The following is a 17834-nucleotide window of genomic DNA, read 5'->3' as shown; positions in this document are numbered from 1 at the left end:
CTTTTCATATCTTTACCTACCATTTTAAAATAATTTTTACTACTATAAATGGAGGCCCTCTTTTGGTGTTAAAAGGCTTCACCAAATTTTGAAGTACCTATAATATCATTCAATAACATAATTATCAAATTAAGTTAATAGAATATAAATAGATAAAAGTGTAAAAATGTAATTAGTCAAACTACCATTATTTTATGTCTAAAAAATAAATAACAACTATTCTTTTTAGTTGATCTATTTTTCATTAACATCGTAATATCACCTGCGAGAAACGCGGGCACGTTGCTAGTAATAATAATTTCTTTCCTTGTTAATGCTTTGCTTGCATTCAACTTTGACATTTTTAGGTGGAGAATGGAGACGTTTTAGACAGCATTTGTATCTAGTTAATTCTAGTCATTTCATATAAAAAAAATATAAAATAAAAAGAACCAGTACGTTTTTTTATAAGAGCACTATAGACCAGTATGTTTCTGTCCTCTCTTTGTGATGCTATCATGACTCATTGAAATAGCACACAGAGTTGGACGAAGCGGCTGGTATTACTTATGTTTTGCTACCATCGATCGGTTACTTTCAACAATGATCCAAGGGTGTAAAATGGCACAAATTGACCAAACATGCACCTCGAATACGGACTTTTAGGTAGGGGTCGTCCGGCCCGGTCCGGCCCATTCATGGCGGGCTCGGGCTGGGCTGGGCCGGGCTTTATTATAAATGGCAAGATCCAAGCCCGGCCCGGGAAGGCGGGCCTTGCAGGCTTTTTCAGGCCGGGCCGGGTAGCCCACGTATTTACAGGCCGGGCCGGGCTTTATTAACAAAAGAAGTTTTAAAGATATGATACTTTTTTTTTAAGGGGTTTGGAACCCAACCTAGTTGGGAGGCTCATCCCCACGCCAGATTTAATGTATTGAAATAAAAAGACGGAGAATACAAAGTATAGGAACATTCCCAATTACAACTTAGAACAAAAATAAATTATTAATACAACTTATATGCAGCGAACTTGGACTTCAATGCTTCTCTAAATGCAATGAAAGCTTCTTTACTCTTCCCTTTTATCATATGCCTGCAGCCCTGCATAATTGGTACAGGGAGTTAAAAATTGTTCCTTGGTTATCAAACAAAAAATAGAGTAAGATACTCTCCAATCAAACATCTAATTTCCACCAAAAATGTATGTCAAAGCACATAAAAATCGTTAAAAAATACATGAGATTCAACATTTCAACTCAAGAAAAATAAAAGGAACAAATAAGCCATAACCTTGATTCAAAATCCATCGTTTCAACTTGATTCAGTTTCGTTTCAGTCCGTGCTAGATTGCAGATATATGTATTCTGAAGCATGAACAAACAAAGAAATAAAACTCAAAAAAGTCAGATTTTCCTTTCGCTCCATTTAAAACAGAAACTGAAAATGAACAAATTAAAAAGAGAAGACATGATGTACTCCATTACCAGCTTCCAGGAGTTCCACAAGAATGTCTACAAGACTGCAGAAAAGGGGAAGCCTCCGAATATCTTGCACTCGAACCTGCACATTACAATGATCAAAAAGTCAAACATAGAAATGGGTTCTTAGTCTGAGATTCGAACTGATCTATTTCACACTAATCTATTTCAAAACAAACAGAAAATTGAAGAAACGGGTTCTTAGTCTGAGATTCGAACTTTGATATGAGAGAAGAGGCCGCGGTAGCCGCCGGATTTGAGGTGATCGACGGCGTCGTTGACTAGTTGGAATCGCAGATCTACCAAGGCAGCGGAGCAGGGATGGAGCAGACTGGAGGGATGGACCGATGGAGGATGAAGCTACGAGCTAGAGGGAAATCGGGGAACAGTCTCACAACGGAGGCAACGGCTGTGAGAATGAGAGAGAAGAGTTACAGGGAAATCGGGGACGGCGGAGAGAACGAGAGAGAAGAGTTGTTTTCGAAATAGGATTAGGTCAATTGTGATTTGTGAGTCGAGTGAGAGTGTGAGAGACTGACCTAGTGGGTAAGTGGGGATGTGGGTTTGTCAGTTGTGGGATGGTGTGAGACAGCTGGTCTCCAATCCAACGGTAAGAAACACTCATTCTAGCCTAGGATTCTCTTTATTTTGAAATAACTGTAGGATCCGTTTCTTGAAATTTGTATTTTATATATATATATATATATATATTTATTTATTTATTTATTTGCGGGCTTTTACGGGTCGGGCCTAGCGGGCTTTTGGCCGGCCGGGCCGGGTTTCTAACCCCTAAACCAAGCCCGGCCCTCTACCCACCGAGCAGGGCCTATGGCGAGCTTTTTGGCGGGCCGGGCTGGGCTTTTGGCCCTGCGGGCCTCCATCGGCCCACGGGCTAAATGATGACCCCTACTTTTAGGGTTTACTGCGTCTACATCGCAAGTGTGTTCCGAAAGTGTATCACATAAGTAGCTAATTGCGCCCTATCACTTCTTCCACAAGAGAAAACTTAAGGGGCACGCTAATTGCAACCTCGCAGTAAATATACTTTCTAAACCCTAAACCTAAATCAAAAGGCTTAAGGTTCACTCACTCCGACAATATGGCAGATTCCAAATCAACAGATGCGTTCCCTCCCGGTTTCCGGTTCCACCCTTCGGAACAGCAGCTCCTCTCCTACTATCTCTCAAACAAGAAAGCCAACCCGGCCATACCCGGCGGCTACAATACGATCAGAGAGCTGTCAGACTTACGAGGGCGCGAACCGTCCGAGTTACAGAACTGGAGTTGCTATTCGTACGGTTACAAAAGGAGGAAGAGGCACTGGTACTTTTATACAGCTGGGGTTTCGGCGGAGGAGAAAAATACCAAGCAAGGTAAGGTTAGGGACGTGTTCAGCCGCCAAGGGGTTGTTTTGGGCACTAGGACTAGCTTTGTCTATTACGACGGGTCGCCCGACACAGCCTCACCTAATGCTTGGGTACTCTATCAGTATGCTCGATCTGGCTAATCATGTCGAGGTAATCATATATACATGTGCCTGCAGTTTCGCTAGCTCTAGTATTTACTAGCATGGATGCCCGCGCGTTGCTGCAGGTTTTAGAATGAAATCTTAAAAGTTTAGGAGGATAGAGCATCTCGTTAAGAACTAACATACATCATATTTTACTGAAATTCAGTGTTCAAAAACAGATTACAGTTGCTGTTGAAACAGCTTGCCAAAAATAAGCTGTTCTACTTATAGGCTAACTTAGTTACAACAAATACCTAATCTGGTTGCCAAAAATAAGCGATGATGTCCATTAGCATATATGCATGCTGAGATGTTGTTGGCCTAGTGATGACCAGTAGTGGAGGTTGTCCAAAAAGTTGCTTCCTCCAGTTCTATTTGCACAAAAAGTGCTGTGACACTTCAGTCCATTTTTTCTTTGCTGATGATTTCTGTTGATGATGTTGCTGATTCAATACTGGCTTCTCTATCACTGTGAAAGTAAGAAATTATAAATAAAATTATTAAACAAAAGCTGCCGATTCTATTTTAATTAGTGCAAAAAGGCAGTCAATGGAACACCAATTACCTCCAGATCATTTTTTTTTCCATCAATGTCACTCCCCATACAGTCAATCAGCAGTTGGTATGGTTGTTGGCTTGGATGAATTGCTCTTTGACTGTAGGAGACAGTGACATTGATTGAAAAAAAAAAAAAGTGAAGGAAAAGAAGTGTTCACGAAAAAAAAAAACGAAGTGTTCATGAAGACACCAAATGAAAAACTGCTCACAGAACAAACCTCAAATGTAGATTTTTATCTTCTGATTCAACAGATTTTTATATCAGAAAACTCAAGACTTCAAAAAAATTGCTTGAAGCATCGTATAAACAGCATGTGTAGTAGCAATAATTGGCCACAGAATCTTGTCTTATACCTAAAAGTAACATGATGATTAATCCTTAATTACTTTCCTTAATCTATTGCAAAGGGGGAAGAATCTATATAATCATTGTTTGCTGGTAGCTACAAATAATCCACATTAGTCCTGCCATATTGGCCATGCATACAACTTATCTTTTTTCTTTTTTAATAGGTAAACTAAGCAATAGCTGAAAACTACTTGATTGACCCTCTTACATAGTTATCCATAACTATAGGTATAAAAAGATGAAAACCAAGTTTTACATGCACTTTTAGGCACTCTTTTCTGCCCAGTATTCCCTCTCGCCCTCCTATATAAGCAAGCATTTCAAACTTCAAAACCATTTTCTATTCCAGCACTCCTCAGTGCTCTATTTCAACATGTTGCTCTTGACCATGCACGTTTAGGGTTTACGCATGGCAGATGAAGTCATGCATCAACACATCAGACTATTACTGTATGATTTTTTATTTACTGCTTACTACATCAATGTGGTTGCCACAAATGCTATAGCCACAGCCTACTACTTCCATATCAATAAAGCATAAAACTGAATTCAACACGTATACATTAAAGCATATACTAATAGCTAATACCATTTATGAACTCCACAAAAGATACATTCGAACAGTTCTACCAAAGAAAAGCATAAAGAAAGAGATTACCAGCTTTCCCTCAATTCCGAATTGGAGGAACCAAATGTTTTGACGTGGAATGAATCTAAATTCTCTCTGGCCAGGGATGAGGACAAAAATATCAGTTCCGATCACACAACCAATACTCATTAAGGCACATAAATACAAACTCATTCATCTTCTATTTAGTTGGTCAAGAAAACTTCTTTATACTAAGAAAAGACGATTCTTTCCTTAAAACTTTTTTTAGCAACTATATATGAGACACATTAAAACATTTGTCCTCAACGAAATTTACATACATTCATCAAATGATTCATAAGCCAACTGTCCTTTATATCAGATATTTCTTAAAGAAAACCAGATAGGCAAATATTGTTAGGATTCGTTCCAATAGTGGTTGATCTCTTTGAGTTGGTATATTGATGTAGCAGAATATATGTGGTTGCTATTTAACAAAATGCTGCATCTGTTTTCTATTTCTTTGATCTACTCATCTATCGTACCATTATCTTTAAAGCTGAACCTATTACCTATAATGCAATTACCTTAGGTAGATAATAGTAGCCAAGTCAAAAACAATACCAACTCCAGATCTCCCTTCTTCCTACACCCCAATTTCCCTGCAAAGGAGTGAAAGGATTAGATATCTCAAGTGAGCTAATCTTCCTCTACAAATTAACACTTCTGTTTGAGCATACAGCCAAGGGATTCCACTTTTATACACTATAGTAAATTGAAAAGATATACTTAGGTGACCCGATCTTCCTTTACAAATTAACACTTCTGTTTGAGTATACAATCAACGGATTCCACTTTTATGCACTATAGTAAATTGAAAAAATATACTAATATCAAAAATACATCAGTATGATTACTCCAATGTTTTTAACTTTACATGAAACAAATATTTATGTGCTTTGAATTTGATAACAAATGAAGAGAAAGAAAAGAAAAGCATTGTTTTTTAGTAAGCATAAAACTGAAATGTTTTTAGCAAAAACTGAAAGTACACACTGATTTTTACTAATGAAATAGAAATACTGTAAAATATAAAGACATTAAATTGCTCTAATTTTGATATGTACCTTTTTCAAAAGAAACACAAACTGATTCACCATCCTCTCTTTCTCACTGCAAAAGGGAACCCCATAAAGTAGTTACATCAGGCACTACTCATCATATAGATTAAAAAAAAGACCTTCCAAATTCCAGTCATTCTTAACCATGCAAACTACTTGCTTATTGTTTACAAAACTTATTCAAACCTGACCTCAGTTAAAACAAACGATGCAAAGCTAATCAAACACCAACTCAAACAAAAAGTACAGAAGAAAATGATCCATGAAACTTACCCTGAAGCACCCACTCACCCCTGTTGCTGCAAATACATTGACAAATCAATCCAAAACAAACACAAAATGAAAAACAAAAATCAATTCAAATGGAGATTCTCACCACCTCCAAACTCGAAAAAAAGAATACAGCAATACATAACTCACCAAACATGCAGCTCTCCTGCTCTCTTCAACGTAATTCCAAACCTCGTCTCCCTCTCCTTGTTGATGACAAACCCAATTTCACAACCGTAACAAACTCTAAATCGAACGAAAACAAACACGATGACGACATGCAGAACCTATTCTCCACGACTCACTCACTCTCTTTCACTCTGTCGATGACAGAACGCAGAAACTCAGCCAAGAATGAAGAGAGAGAAAAGAGCGCCAGCTCAAACCTTATCAACAGAACTGAAAAATCAAAGCGATGCAACTGGCTCAATCTCAATCAAGAGATTTGATCCAGATTTGAGAGAGAGAGAGCGAGAAAAGAAGACCAGCTTGCGCCCGAAAGGGGACTTTTATACTTAGGTCGGAAAAAAAGGGCAAAAGAGTCATTTCACAGTGACGGCTCGGCTCGAGCCGGTACTGTTACTAAGCCGATGAACAGTTAATTGAGAATTAGAAGATTACTAGCAAAGGAAGCCGCGCGATGCTGCGGGTCTAATTTTTTTCTTTTTTTCCTCAAATCATGATCTACATAATATTCCTCATAAAATTGTTTACTGAGTGTTTTGTGGAAACTATTTGATTGTAAAAAGTGCATGTTCTGAGTTCAAACTTTGATTGTAATCTATAGATTTACACCCCCAAGTTAATTTATAGCTTAATCCCCTATTGGATAATGCTTAATTTTCCCTGCAAGTTGTATTATAGTTAAGTATCAACATTATCAAAACTAAAGGTTTTAACTTAATCGCCGCATAAAATACAAACTGCAGAAATCCCTTCTTTAGTGTAAATCTGAGTTCAAATGAAGACAGTTAGACAATTCAACATTACCATGGTTACACAAACTATAAATTGAATACGAAAAGCACATAATAAAACTTTACACTCTGTACCTGAATAAAAGTAATGGATCAAGACAGTAGCAAAAAACAGACAAAGGAACAACGGCCATAAAATGGAGCCCTGATTTTTTTGCATAAACTCTGCAAAGGAAAAACAGAATAATAAATAAATCTCGAAATTAATTATAAAACTACATAAATTAACTTGAGTACAAACTTGAATACAGAAATTCAATTGGAGAGGGTATGATAAATCGAAGTCCGTTATTAGGCCAACTGAAAAAAAACAGGTATTATTGATTTCAACAGAGGATACTTAAAATTTAGTTTGTGGATTAAGTTAAAGAAAACATGTACCTTCTATATTCAGAAATGGATCAGAATGGACACTGAATTTGTGTAATTGTTCTTGAAAATCAATAGTTCTATCTGCTACTGTGGAGAACAAATCCATCCAAGGTAGCCAGTAAAATTTTGATAGGATTCATTTATAACCCTAGCTAAAGTTTACTGGCTGGCTTGGATGGATTGACTCTCTATTGTAGGAGATAGTACTATTGATAGATACCATTAAAACATACAAATAAAATTCAAAGAAACAATTACCTCCGTCCCATTCTCTAATTTCTTCTTCTCATCTCCACCACCATTAACTTGCTCCCTAATTTTATCACTTCCTGACTGATGTAATTTACTTTTTTTATTGTTCTCATAAATTGTAGTAGCTCGTAGAGGTAAAAATTTGTCATAAATTGTAGTATCTGCTACAGCCAAGAATCTATCCATCCAATTTATGAAGACAATAGGACCTGTAAAGATTAAATAACAGGTAAGATGTCAATTGACTGGAGTAAGGATTATGAAACAAAAATAATATGTACTATGACATAAATGGAAAACTGTAATATTTCAAATTTTGGATAGAGGTTATATGTACAGAGGTTAGTATATTTTGTAATATGAAAGCAAGTGTTTAGCACCCAATACTCTAATAGTAATACTCTAATTGCTTATGGATTTCCAATTTTCAGTAGCTAGAAAAGAGAAGTATAAAATCCCATTTCAATTTTACATGAATACATGAAGCTCATATCTGTTCCAAAGAGGGAAAATTAAGAGGCAAAAGTTCTCGAGTATATAAGCTCAGATCTGATACTCATGAAGCAATTATTATGTGTAAATATGTAGCATTCATTTTGTGTAAAATGGACGAAGAATAGTACCCAGAGTAAATATGTGTAAATATGTGTACAGATCAATATGGTTTAGGGCCTCAATTGTTTCTATATATTGTTTGCTCAGATATCATGTCGGTACATATATATACAATGAAACGGTATGGTAGAAGTGTAAATTATGTCAAAAATTAGACAGATCTAGAATATCAGAAAGAAGACAAAACCAGATATTTATAGAAAAATGATGTAGAAGCGATGATCTGGAAAGAGAAATCATCATTGATGTCGGACTGCTAAATAGGTTTCGAACTGTGTATACGTCTGGTATGGAGATTTTAACTGAGATTGCAAGCCTGAAATACCAGGAAGAAGACAAAATCAGATATTTATAGAAGGATGTAGAAGCGATGATCTGGAAAGGAAAATTATCATTGATTTCGATAGGTTTGGTACGAAGATTTTAACCAAGATTGCAAGTGCGAGAGAGTGAGATTGGGAATTTGTCTCAAAGAGATTCTTCCTTTTTTTCCTCCTTGTTTTTCGGTTGACTTTGTCTGAAGCACATATTCGAATTGCGTATAGGTTTGGTTTATAGAAGGATGCAGAAGCGATGATCTGGAAAGGAAAATCATCATTGATTTCGGATTGTATATAGGTTTGGTACGAAGATTTTAACCAAGATTGCAAGTGTGAGAGAATGAGATTGAGAATTTGTCTCAAAGAGATTCTTCCTTTTTTTCCTCCTTGTTTTTCGGTTGACTTTGTCTAAAGCACATATTATATACACAAAAAAAAAAAAAATCAGGAATAGTAAATTAGATATTTATTTTGTTAGGTAACTTATGTAACATAGGGTAACTTTTGATGTTGGAGAACTTTAGTTAGATTTCCATTTTAGTACGTGGCTATTTGAAACCAATACGTTGCACATCATAATCAAACTAACGATTATGGTTTGAAGTAATGCTAAAGAATATAATTTTCTTAGATGTTAAAAGAGGTTGGGGGATCTGCTAGAAAGCGCAAGGAACTTTTATCAGAGGTTTAGCACTATATAGTATTGCTTCTAAACTCTTTTTTTTTTTCATGGCCGTTTTCTTTCTCCCTCTTTTTTTTTTTTTTTTTCGATTCAAGTTTCTTTATTTTTAGTAAATATTATATATATTCATCGTCAGACATACATACGGACGTCTATATATTATAATCAAAAGATATTACATTGTATATGAGTATTTAATCAAATTTGGTCTTTTATTTATTTATAAATTTTTTAATACATCTTTGTAAACTATATTTTTAGTATATTTATTAGGAACATCATTATTATTATTTATTAAAATTTTTAATCCATTTCTTGATGTAACTCTTGAAAGCGCAACATATAATTGTCCGTGAGTGAAAACAGGTTCTGACAAATATATGCCGATATAATTCAATGATTGACCTTGACTTTTATTAATAGTCATAGCATAACATGGTTTTACTGGAAATTGTCGTCTTTTAAAAGTAAACGGCCATTTATTTTCCGTTGCTGTAAGGACAATTCTAGGTATTAAAATTTTTTTGCCTATATTATCTCCTGTTAATATTTTTGCTTCAATTAAGCGATTAAACAATTTTGTTATTACTAATCTTGTACCATTACATAAACCGGACATTTGATTTAAATTTCTCAACAGCATAATAGGCATTCCAACTTTCAAAATTAATTCATGTGATGGCAATCCATTAAATTCAAGTTTATTTAAAAATTCTGTAGGATATAAAACATCAATATTTTCGTTATTTCCAGAATTTAATAAAATACTATCAAAACTTAAATAAGTGATAGTTTCACCTGGCAATGCATTTATAGCATAATTATTGATATCTCGAACTGTACTATTTCGTGGCGTAACAATTGCACGCTCTTTTAAATAATCAAAATTATTATAATGGATGTCAAAATTTGGATAAATTGCAAAGAAAATTGCTTCTATTGGATCTGTATAAGTATGAATAAGTAAATCATTTGGAATTTCAATCCAAGATGTATCTTCATCATTTTCAAAATTGTTTGAAGATACAGAACCTTCTCCAATTTCCAATAACCAATTTGCAAAAATAGAAATATTTTTTTTGTCTTCATCAGTTAAATTTTTTTTTGCTAATCTCATATTTTCTGTTAAATGAAATACTTTAAATGATGACCAAAGGTACGAACTATTTAATGAAGCTTCAATAATTTGTTCTCGAGTTCCTCCTGTAATAACAGGTAAAATTTGTCTAAAATCTCCACCTAATAAAATTGCTTTGCCGCCAAATGGTTTATTAGCTTCAATATTATTTGGATTTGATAAAATGTCACGTAAAGATTTATCTAATGCTTCAAAACAATGTTTATGACACATTGGAGCTTCATCCCAAATAATTAATTCTGTTTTATCTATTAATTTTGCAAGTTGAGTCCCTTTCTTTATTGGACATATTGATAGATTATTAATGATAAGAGGTATTTTAAATCGAGAATGAGCAGTTCGACCATTTGGTAATAATAATGACGCAATTCCAGATGATGCTACGGTCAAAACAATTTTTCCTTCCGATCTTAATTTGTTTGTAATTGTATGCCATAAAAAAGTTTTACCAGTTCCTCCATAACCATGAACAAAAAAGGCATTACATGTTTTCTGTTCAATTCCTTTAATAACCTCAGTATATACAATTCGCTGACTTGTATTTAATTGAGTGACTAAATGTTCATGTTGACGTTTTAGTTCCACACAATCATAATCTAATTCTTCTCTTAAAAGTCTGTTATTTAAATCACATATTATGTTAGTATCAGGCATTGGCAGTTGATGATCTTTTAATGAACTGGATAATTTATTAAACATTTGTTCTAATTCGAATAATAATTTATTTTTTAGTTCTGATTCAGGTAAAATTAAATTTGGATTTCCAAGTTCAATTCTAGCTCGATGTAAAATATCATCCGACATGTTAAACCAATATGAATCTAATAGCTTTTGAGGATCTGCAACATCACAGAATAAAATAATTGTAACAAATAATTGACGTATTTCAAAAGCGGTTGCAGCATGTAGGGAATTGTTTAATGCATCAATCCATTCTTTGTCATCACCTAATAAACCTAAAGTTCGGCAAGCTTCTTGATAAGAAGAATATTTAATTCCATTAACTGTTTTTATTGAATCAAAATCACAACAACCTCTCTGAATATTTAATAACATCCTCATATAATATAATTCGCCAGCTATAGGATATATATATGCTATTCGACCAATACTCTCAAATTTCTTTCTTAAAGTCCAACATTTGTTCTGATCATTCCATACAAATTTAGTTGGAAATTCTGCATAAGTTAATTTAGATGCTTCTGGATAAATTGTATTCGCTTTAAACCATCCAGTAAGCATAGTATCTTCTGTACTTTTTTGGTTTATTATAGATTGAATTGACTGATGTTCATTAAAAACAACATTTTGTTCTGAAGGCATATGAACAGGTAAGTATTGAACAGCAGGATGTCTAGAATGAATTGAATATTCAAATAGTCTCCATACAGATTCATGTGGAGTTAAATACCGACAATTAAGATAAGTTGTAATTTCATCATTTAAATTTTCACGTAATAAAATTCTAGCTCGATCTGGACCTTTATTAATATATTTAAATAAGTACTTAATCAACATAGACTGAGAACAGGATTCAACATTTATATGTGCATTATATCTTAACAATAAATTTGAGTTATAAGGTACTACAAAATTATTTCCAATATGAACACCATTCTTGACAACGAATTTCGTATCATCATCACGACGTTTATATTTAGAAGGTGTATTTGATTCAAATATAGTATTTGTATTGTATGGTTTTGGAAAAAATTTTGAACATTTTCCATCTCTCATGCAAGGAGATTTGGAATTTAATTGTCCGCAAGGTCCATGAATCATAAATTGACTAACAATTTCAAAAAGTTCTGGATTTATATTTTTATCCTGCAATTCAGCTGAAATAATCGAATCAATATCAATTGCTGTATAGCATTTGTAATTTTTTTTTAACCAAAATAACATATGAGCATGGGGAAGTCCTCTTTTTTGAAATTCTATAGTATGAACATCTGCTTCAATTTGCCCAAAAGGTTCTCCAGATTTAATATAACTGATCATATCTTGTAATTTTATTTTAAAGATTCTTGAAATTATATCAGGTCTATCTTCAACTTTACACTTAGGTATCTTTTTTAAATATCTGCGAATTTCCGGCCAATTAACATTGCAAGTAAAAGTTATGAATAAATCAGGATTACCATATTGTCTACAAATTGCCATAGCATCATGATAATTATTAAGCATATCTCTAGGACTTCCAGTATGAGAACTCGGTAAAATTATTTTTTGTCCTAAGTTAGAAGCTTTATGAATTCCCATTGAAGATGCAGTACATACGTCTTTGTAAGTTTCAGTACGAAAATTCTTTTGGTTCTTTCTAATCCAATCTAGGCGATCTTCTTCAACTGTTGCATAAGAATCAACTAAAAATTGTTGAAATAACCGTCCACCTTTTAATAAAGTATTTACTTGATTACTTCTATCTTGAATTTGATATGTAATAAATGCTCGCATAGATATTCGTTGTCTTTTTTTGGGACAATTTCCTATAACTTGCTGTATTGGTAAATCTGATTTATATCCATCTTCACCGTATGGGAAAAGTATTGGATACTGTAAGGACATATACTTTGGATGTATTTTAGAGATACGCTGTAAATGTCCATTATTGGATTGGATAATTAAATCTTTATTTGAATGACACTGTCCAATATCACCAACAATTAAACCACCAATTTCTTCCGTTGTTGGTGTTTCATATTGTTTACTATCAGTAGGCTGACGATTAAGCATAGTCATATTTACTGTAGGTACAGAACAATTTTCATATTTATCTCTCATTGTTCGAAATTCTTTTACTAATTCATTAGTTTCATTAAACATTTCTATAAGTCCTTCAACAATGTTGGATCTAATATTTTGATTAACATGGTTGGGATCAATTGCATTAATACGATTTGAAATCTCATTTTTTGTATCATATACATATAATTGAGCATATTTAGGAAGCTCTCCGTCAGAAGGTAATATAGAACCCATTAAATGATGTACTTGACCACTAATTTTAAAAACATAAGGACCTGATCCTGTATTTATTGTACGATCAACTGTTGCTCCCATTGATGTAAAGGAAAACATTGAATTATACACTCTAATATTTTCTCTAAATAATCTGCTTTCTCGCCCATTATCTGGATTTAATAAATTTTCAAGAAAGGCTGGTGTTGATTTTGGCTGTTCAATTTTGATTTCACCTTTTTTACAACAATTCGTATAAACTGGAGATGCATTCAAAGGTGAATTTTTAATAGCTTCTTGACGCCAAAAACATGCGCCACAATAATTACAGGTATATATATTATCACCAAAATCGTGATATGTCACATTCAATCCTACAATGAAAATATATATTTTCCGTTAGAGAATTTACATCACTATTATTCATTCTGAAAAAAAACTAAAAAACTTTCAAGAGGCAACCTTGTTTGCTTCTTTGGTATAATGCCTGACCAACTGACTGTGAACAGTGACCTGTGTTCAATCATTAAAAACAATTAATTAAATAGTTCAGTAAAAGTAGAATGATAGCCTACATTCTTAGGAAAAGGAACAAATCTGTCCTACTATTAGCCTTTGAACATTTGGATGCAGTATATTTATTCAAACTCGATGATGTATCTACATGTAAAATTTACAAAGAACATAGGATCAAACCATATATATATTATCCAATGTTTTGGTTACTCATCAAATCATACAGCTTTTCAAAAATGAAGGCTGAAATGATGTACAAATCAAATACAAAGTGTTATTTTCCAAGGCTATTATATAAGGTTACTATAATGAGCAACCTCTGTTATGTAAAAAGTCTATAGTCATATAAAGATATACCACAAACCAAAAATGGAAAAAAAACATTTACGCATACATTTGAACTTTCAACCTATTGTCATCTATTAAGCAGAATATAAAACCAAGAACTAAACACATATAGAAAGAATTATACAGTGGAAAAAAACGCAGCTCACAAAACCAATATTAAACAATATTAATATTCAAAATTAAACATAAAACTTTTCAAATCAACAGATGCACACTATTATATTATTCTCTTAAATCCTGACCAGACCAGTGCTGCGGATTAGACATAAACTCATGAATCCAATAAACATAACCAAAAACAAAACAACAGTTTAAAGGCATAACCTTTCAGCTTCAAAAACAAACAATCAAGTGAAATAAAGTTAAAAAAAATGGTAACGCAGGCATGCTTAATAACAAAGCTAAAACGAATAACATATGAAACCATATTGTACATCAACAACATTTGAGTAAAGCAGACAAAAAACAAACGTTAATTTCATATCATGAACAAAAGCCGACATTAACTCAGCACAAAAAATTAATAAAAAAACGCACCTCCAGCCACAAATGAACCTTCATCTGCAGCTAAAATAGTACACTGGTCATCAACTCTAAATCGACCGTCATAATGTTCAGTCTGTGAGTCAGATGCTGCAATGAAAAATCAAATAATATTAAACAATTTATACCTGCAAACAAACAATGATATATAGTTACAAAAACTATATACATAGGCTAGAATTTCAAAACACATACAATTAGATTCAGGCCTTCCTTCTTCAACCGTGTCTCCAGTTTCATGATTCTGAGGACAATACTGCTCTAACAATTGTCTCATTCTCCTCGAAACACGCCTAGGTGTTATCACAACTGCAGCAGTATTTTGATCACCTCCTTCATATTGATTCTCAGGATGTTCAAATGCATCAACGTTGTGACATTGCATCGATTCTTCAGCACTTTCCGAATTAAACACTATAACCAAAAATAAAAAAAGATCAACTAATTTATAAGCATAAACAAATAATTATATTTGGTAGCATTATTTATATGCATCAATCTTTGAGAAGATATAAAATCTACCCACTTCTTCTCCACCTCTTAGAGTTAATCCGATTAGATTTCTGAACCATCTCTCCACTTTCATAATTTTCAGCAGAATGTTCTTGCAACAATCTTTTCACTCCTCTTTTTACACTTTCACTTGCCATCTCTGCATCCACATATATAAATAATCTAGTTAAAACTTTTCAATCAGTATTCTTGATAATAATAAACTTAATTCACATACAAATTAATAATTCAAACTCCATGAACAGACCAATAAAACAACAATCAGCAATTTAAACTGCAATAACAACTTTAGCAAAACATTCATACCGAAATTGAAAACAGTTTGAAAATTTGATTGCACGCTGTTCCCGATATCTGCAAAACAAAAACAAACTTTGGAATCTGTACCAAATTCAATTTAGCAAAAAGAAAAAGAAATCAAATTGAAACTGAAAAAAAGGGTATGAAAGACAGTATAAATGAATGAAAAACTAAACATTAAAAAAAAAAAAAAAAGGATACTAACAAAAATACATCATCAATGAACAATGTGAACAGGAGACTTAAATACCTAAATGACAACAGGATACCAAGGCAACACCAATTAACAAAAGTAGGAACAGCGGCAAAACAACAATCCAAATACTCCTTTGCATAAAACCTACACAACCAAAACAAAACCATTATTAAAAGCAGAGCCATTATTAAAAGTATAAATGAATAAATAAGGATATAGATTGAAAACAACTGTTTTTTTCAGTTATATTTGGTTCTTGGAATTTTAATTACACACCTACCTAGTGTACTTCACAGTTTCTTCACATTGTTTGTTTTATAAGCTTCTCAAGTGCATTTCTACAGGTGCTTTGTTAAAAAGCATGTAACACTTCAGTTACTTTTGTGAAACGCTACCAAAAACACTTTCAACTCTCAAATTAGCAAAAGCCAAAAGGGCTCTGGGCATGAATAACTCTCCCTATAACCCTCCTCCATTTAATGATGCTTACTTTTGGTCTAATTTATTTAAAGTCTACCTCTGAACCACACCAACTTTTGGTTATGGTCATTAATCCCTGGCTTTTTACCCCTATTTCTCTTTGGTATTGTAATCTGGGTCTCTCTCTCTCTCCATTTTGGTAAAGCATGAAGACGGAGTGCTACAGAAGGAGGAGTAGATACAATAAACTAAGAAGCTTGGAAAGTAGTGATGGTGAAGAAGATCAAAACCAGAAGCGTCCAATTTTTGAAAGTGATTAAGCCAATATCACTTTCACAGTGCAATTGAGCCAGACATCTGACAATGATGTTCATACAATATTCCAAAAAAAAAAAAAAACAGATATAAATTGAAAGACTGATTGCAAAACAATTGACCAAGACTGATTGCAAAATCGTTGCAGATATATTCAATAAAAATCAAAACTAACCCAACTTTGATTGACACCCATACCTCTTCTCCTGCTGAAAAATCCCTCCCAAACCGGATCCAAACCTTGCTATCGACCTCTACTTCGCTGTCAGTGTTTCTGTCTCTCCCTTCTCCTGTTGAAAGATCCCTCCGAAAAAATCGTGCTGACTTGGAGAATCAAATCAATTCAAAACCACAAACCAAAATTCGTCCACAGATAATCAAAAACTGACAAATACGCTCACCCTTTTTCAAACTATAACCCAACCAATGCAAAAGATGCAACAAAAACCTGCATCAGAAGCCAATCACATAATCTAAATCACAGAAGATCGTAAGCACAAAAGAATGAACCAAATCCAAATTCACAAATCAAAAGAAAAAAATCGACCTCTCAATCCTCCTTAAACGACCGCAGAGAAAATAAGCAATCCACTGTTTGTAGAAATCCAGATCACACTCCCAATTTAGATCACAGCTGTAGAAAAGAGACAAAGCAACCCACTCTCTCAATTTAGATTAGACGACTCCAGAAGAGAGAAGAAGATAAGATCGACACACAGAAAAACAAAAAAATCTCAAAGAGCGGAACCGTCTTATCTGACCCTCCGGCACTGTAACTGTAATTCAGAACAAAACAAAGGGCAAAAGCGTCATTTTACTGTTCACTAAAATGAACAGGGCCTTATGAACAGGGATTTCTGGCTTTCTGCTTTAGATGTATGTATAACTAGAAAACCCAGCCGCGCGATGCTGCGGCACAAAAAAGTTGCATTGTTCTTTTAATGGTCATTCTAGTTTTTGATTGGAATATATAGGATTAAGAGTTTATGTATTTCGGATTAAGAGTATTAAGAAAAACTAAGCTCAACACACAACTAGTACAGTTCTTGTAGCTCTCTGTAAAAGTAAAATTTGAATGAACATTAACTTTGAATGAAATAAAAAAAAAAAAAGGGGTAAAATTTGCAGTTACATGAACCTAAGTAAACTATTAGGCTTAGTAATAAACTAAATCATAAGGATTGAAATGAAAATATTAAAGAGGATCGTGACTCAATTCAATGAGTACTTACCAATGCTGGTGAGTTGAGCAAAGCAAAGAACTTCTTTGTCAAGCCTCCCTTGAATATCTTTCTGCACAAAAAGAATGATGGAACCCATTAGCTTATTCTTGACGTATTAGCCTATTGCCTGCAATCAGGATTCTGCTTAAGTTTTACCATTGAATTTCTATTATTCGACATGAAGAATGGTAATAAACTCTGTTCTGATACTCATTCTCTCTTCACCAAAAACAAAATAGGGGAAAAAACAAACCACAAAACAAAAAAACGACAGAGAAAAAGAAAGGTTTTG

General features: G+C 33.6%; 1 protein-coding gene across 1 annotated transcript; it reads right to left on the bottom strand.

Annotated features, from left to right (window-relative positions):
* Window positions 1-13435: 13435 nt before the first annotated feature.
* LOC133740220 (uncharacterized) lies at window positions 13436-17108 on the bottom strand. The gene is made up of 9 exons (XM_062168159.1): window positions 16867-17108; window positions 16721-16767; window positions 16518-16643; window positions 15639-15728; window positions 15395-15442; window positions 15102-15227; window positions 14771-14989; window positions 14570-14665; window positions 13436-13681 (listed from the first exon to the last, which is right to left on the bottom strand). The coding sequence occupies exons 4-9, from the start codon at window positions 15721-15723 to the stop codon at window positions 13608-13610; spliced, it is 648 nt and encodes a 215-aa protein (XP_062024143.1). The 5' UTR covers window positions 15724-15728; window positions 16518-16643; window positions 16721-16767; window positions 16867-17108; the 3' UTR covers window positions 13436-13607.
* Window positions 17109-17834: the final 726 nt, after the last annotated feature.

The sequence above is a fragment of the Rosa rugosa genome, chromosome 3 (genome assembly GCF_958449725.1).
Source record: "Rosa rugosa chromosome 3, drRosRugo1.1, whole genome shotgun sequence".
Taxonomy (NCBI): domain Eukaryota; kingdom Viridiplantae; phylum Streptophyta; class Magnoliopsida; order Rosales; family Rosaceae; genus Rosa; species Rosa rugosa.
This window is presented reverse-complemented; position numbering and strand designations above follow the sequence as displayed.

Bases quoted from the DNA above. Each gene is read 5' to 3' on its own strand.
- LOC133740220 (XM_062168159.1), bottom strand. From the start codon at position 15,723: ATGCAAAGGAGTATTTGGATTGTTGTTTTGCCGCTGTTCCTACTTTTG. The intron at 14,666-14,770 runs GTATGTGTTTTG...TTTTCATTGCAG, and splicing joins AGGAAGGCCTGAATCTAATT to CATCTGACTCACAGACTGAA. The intron at 13,682-14,569 runs GTGCGTTTTTTT...GATTGAACACAG, and splicing joins AGGTTCATTTGTGGCTGGAG to GTCACTGTTCACAGTCAGTT.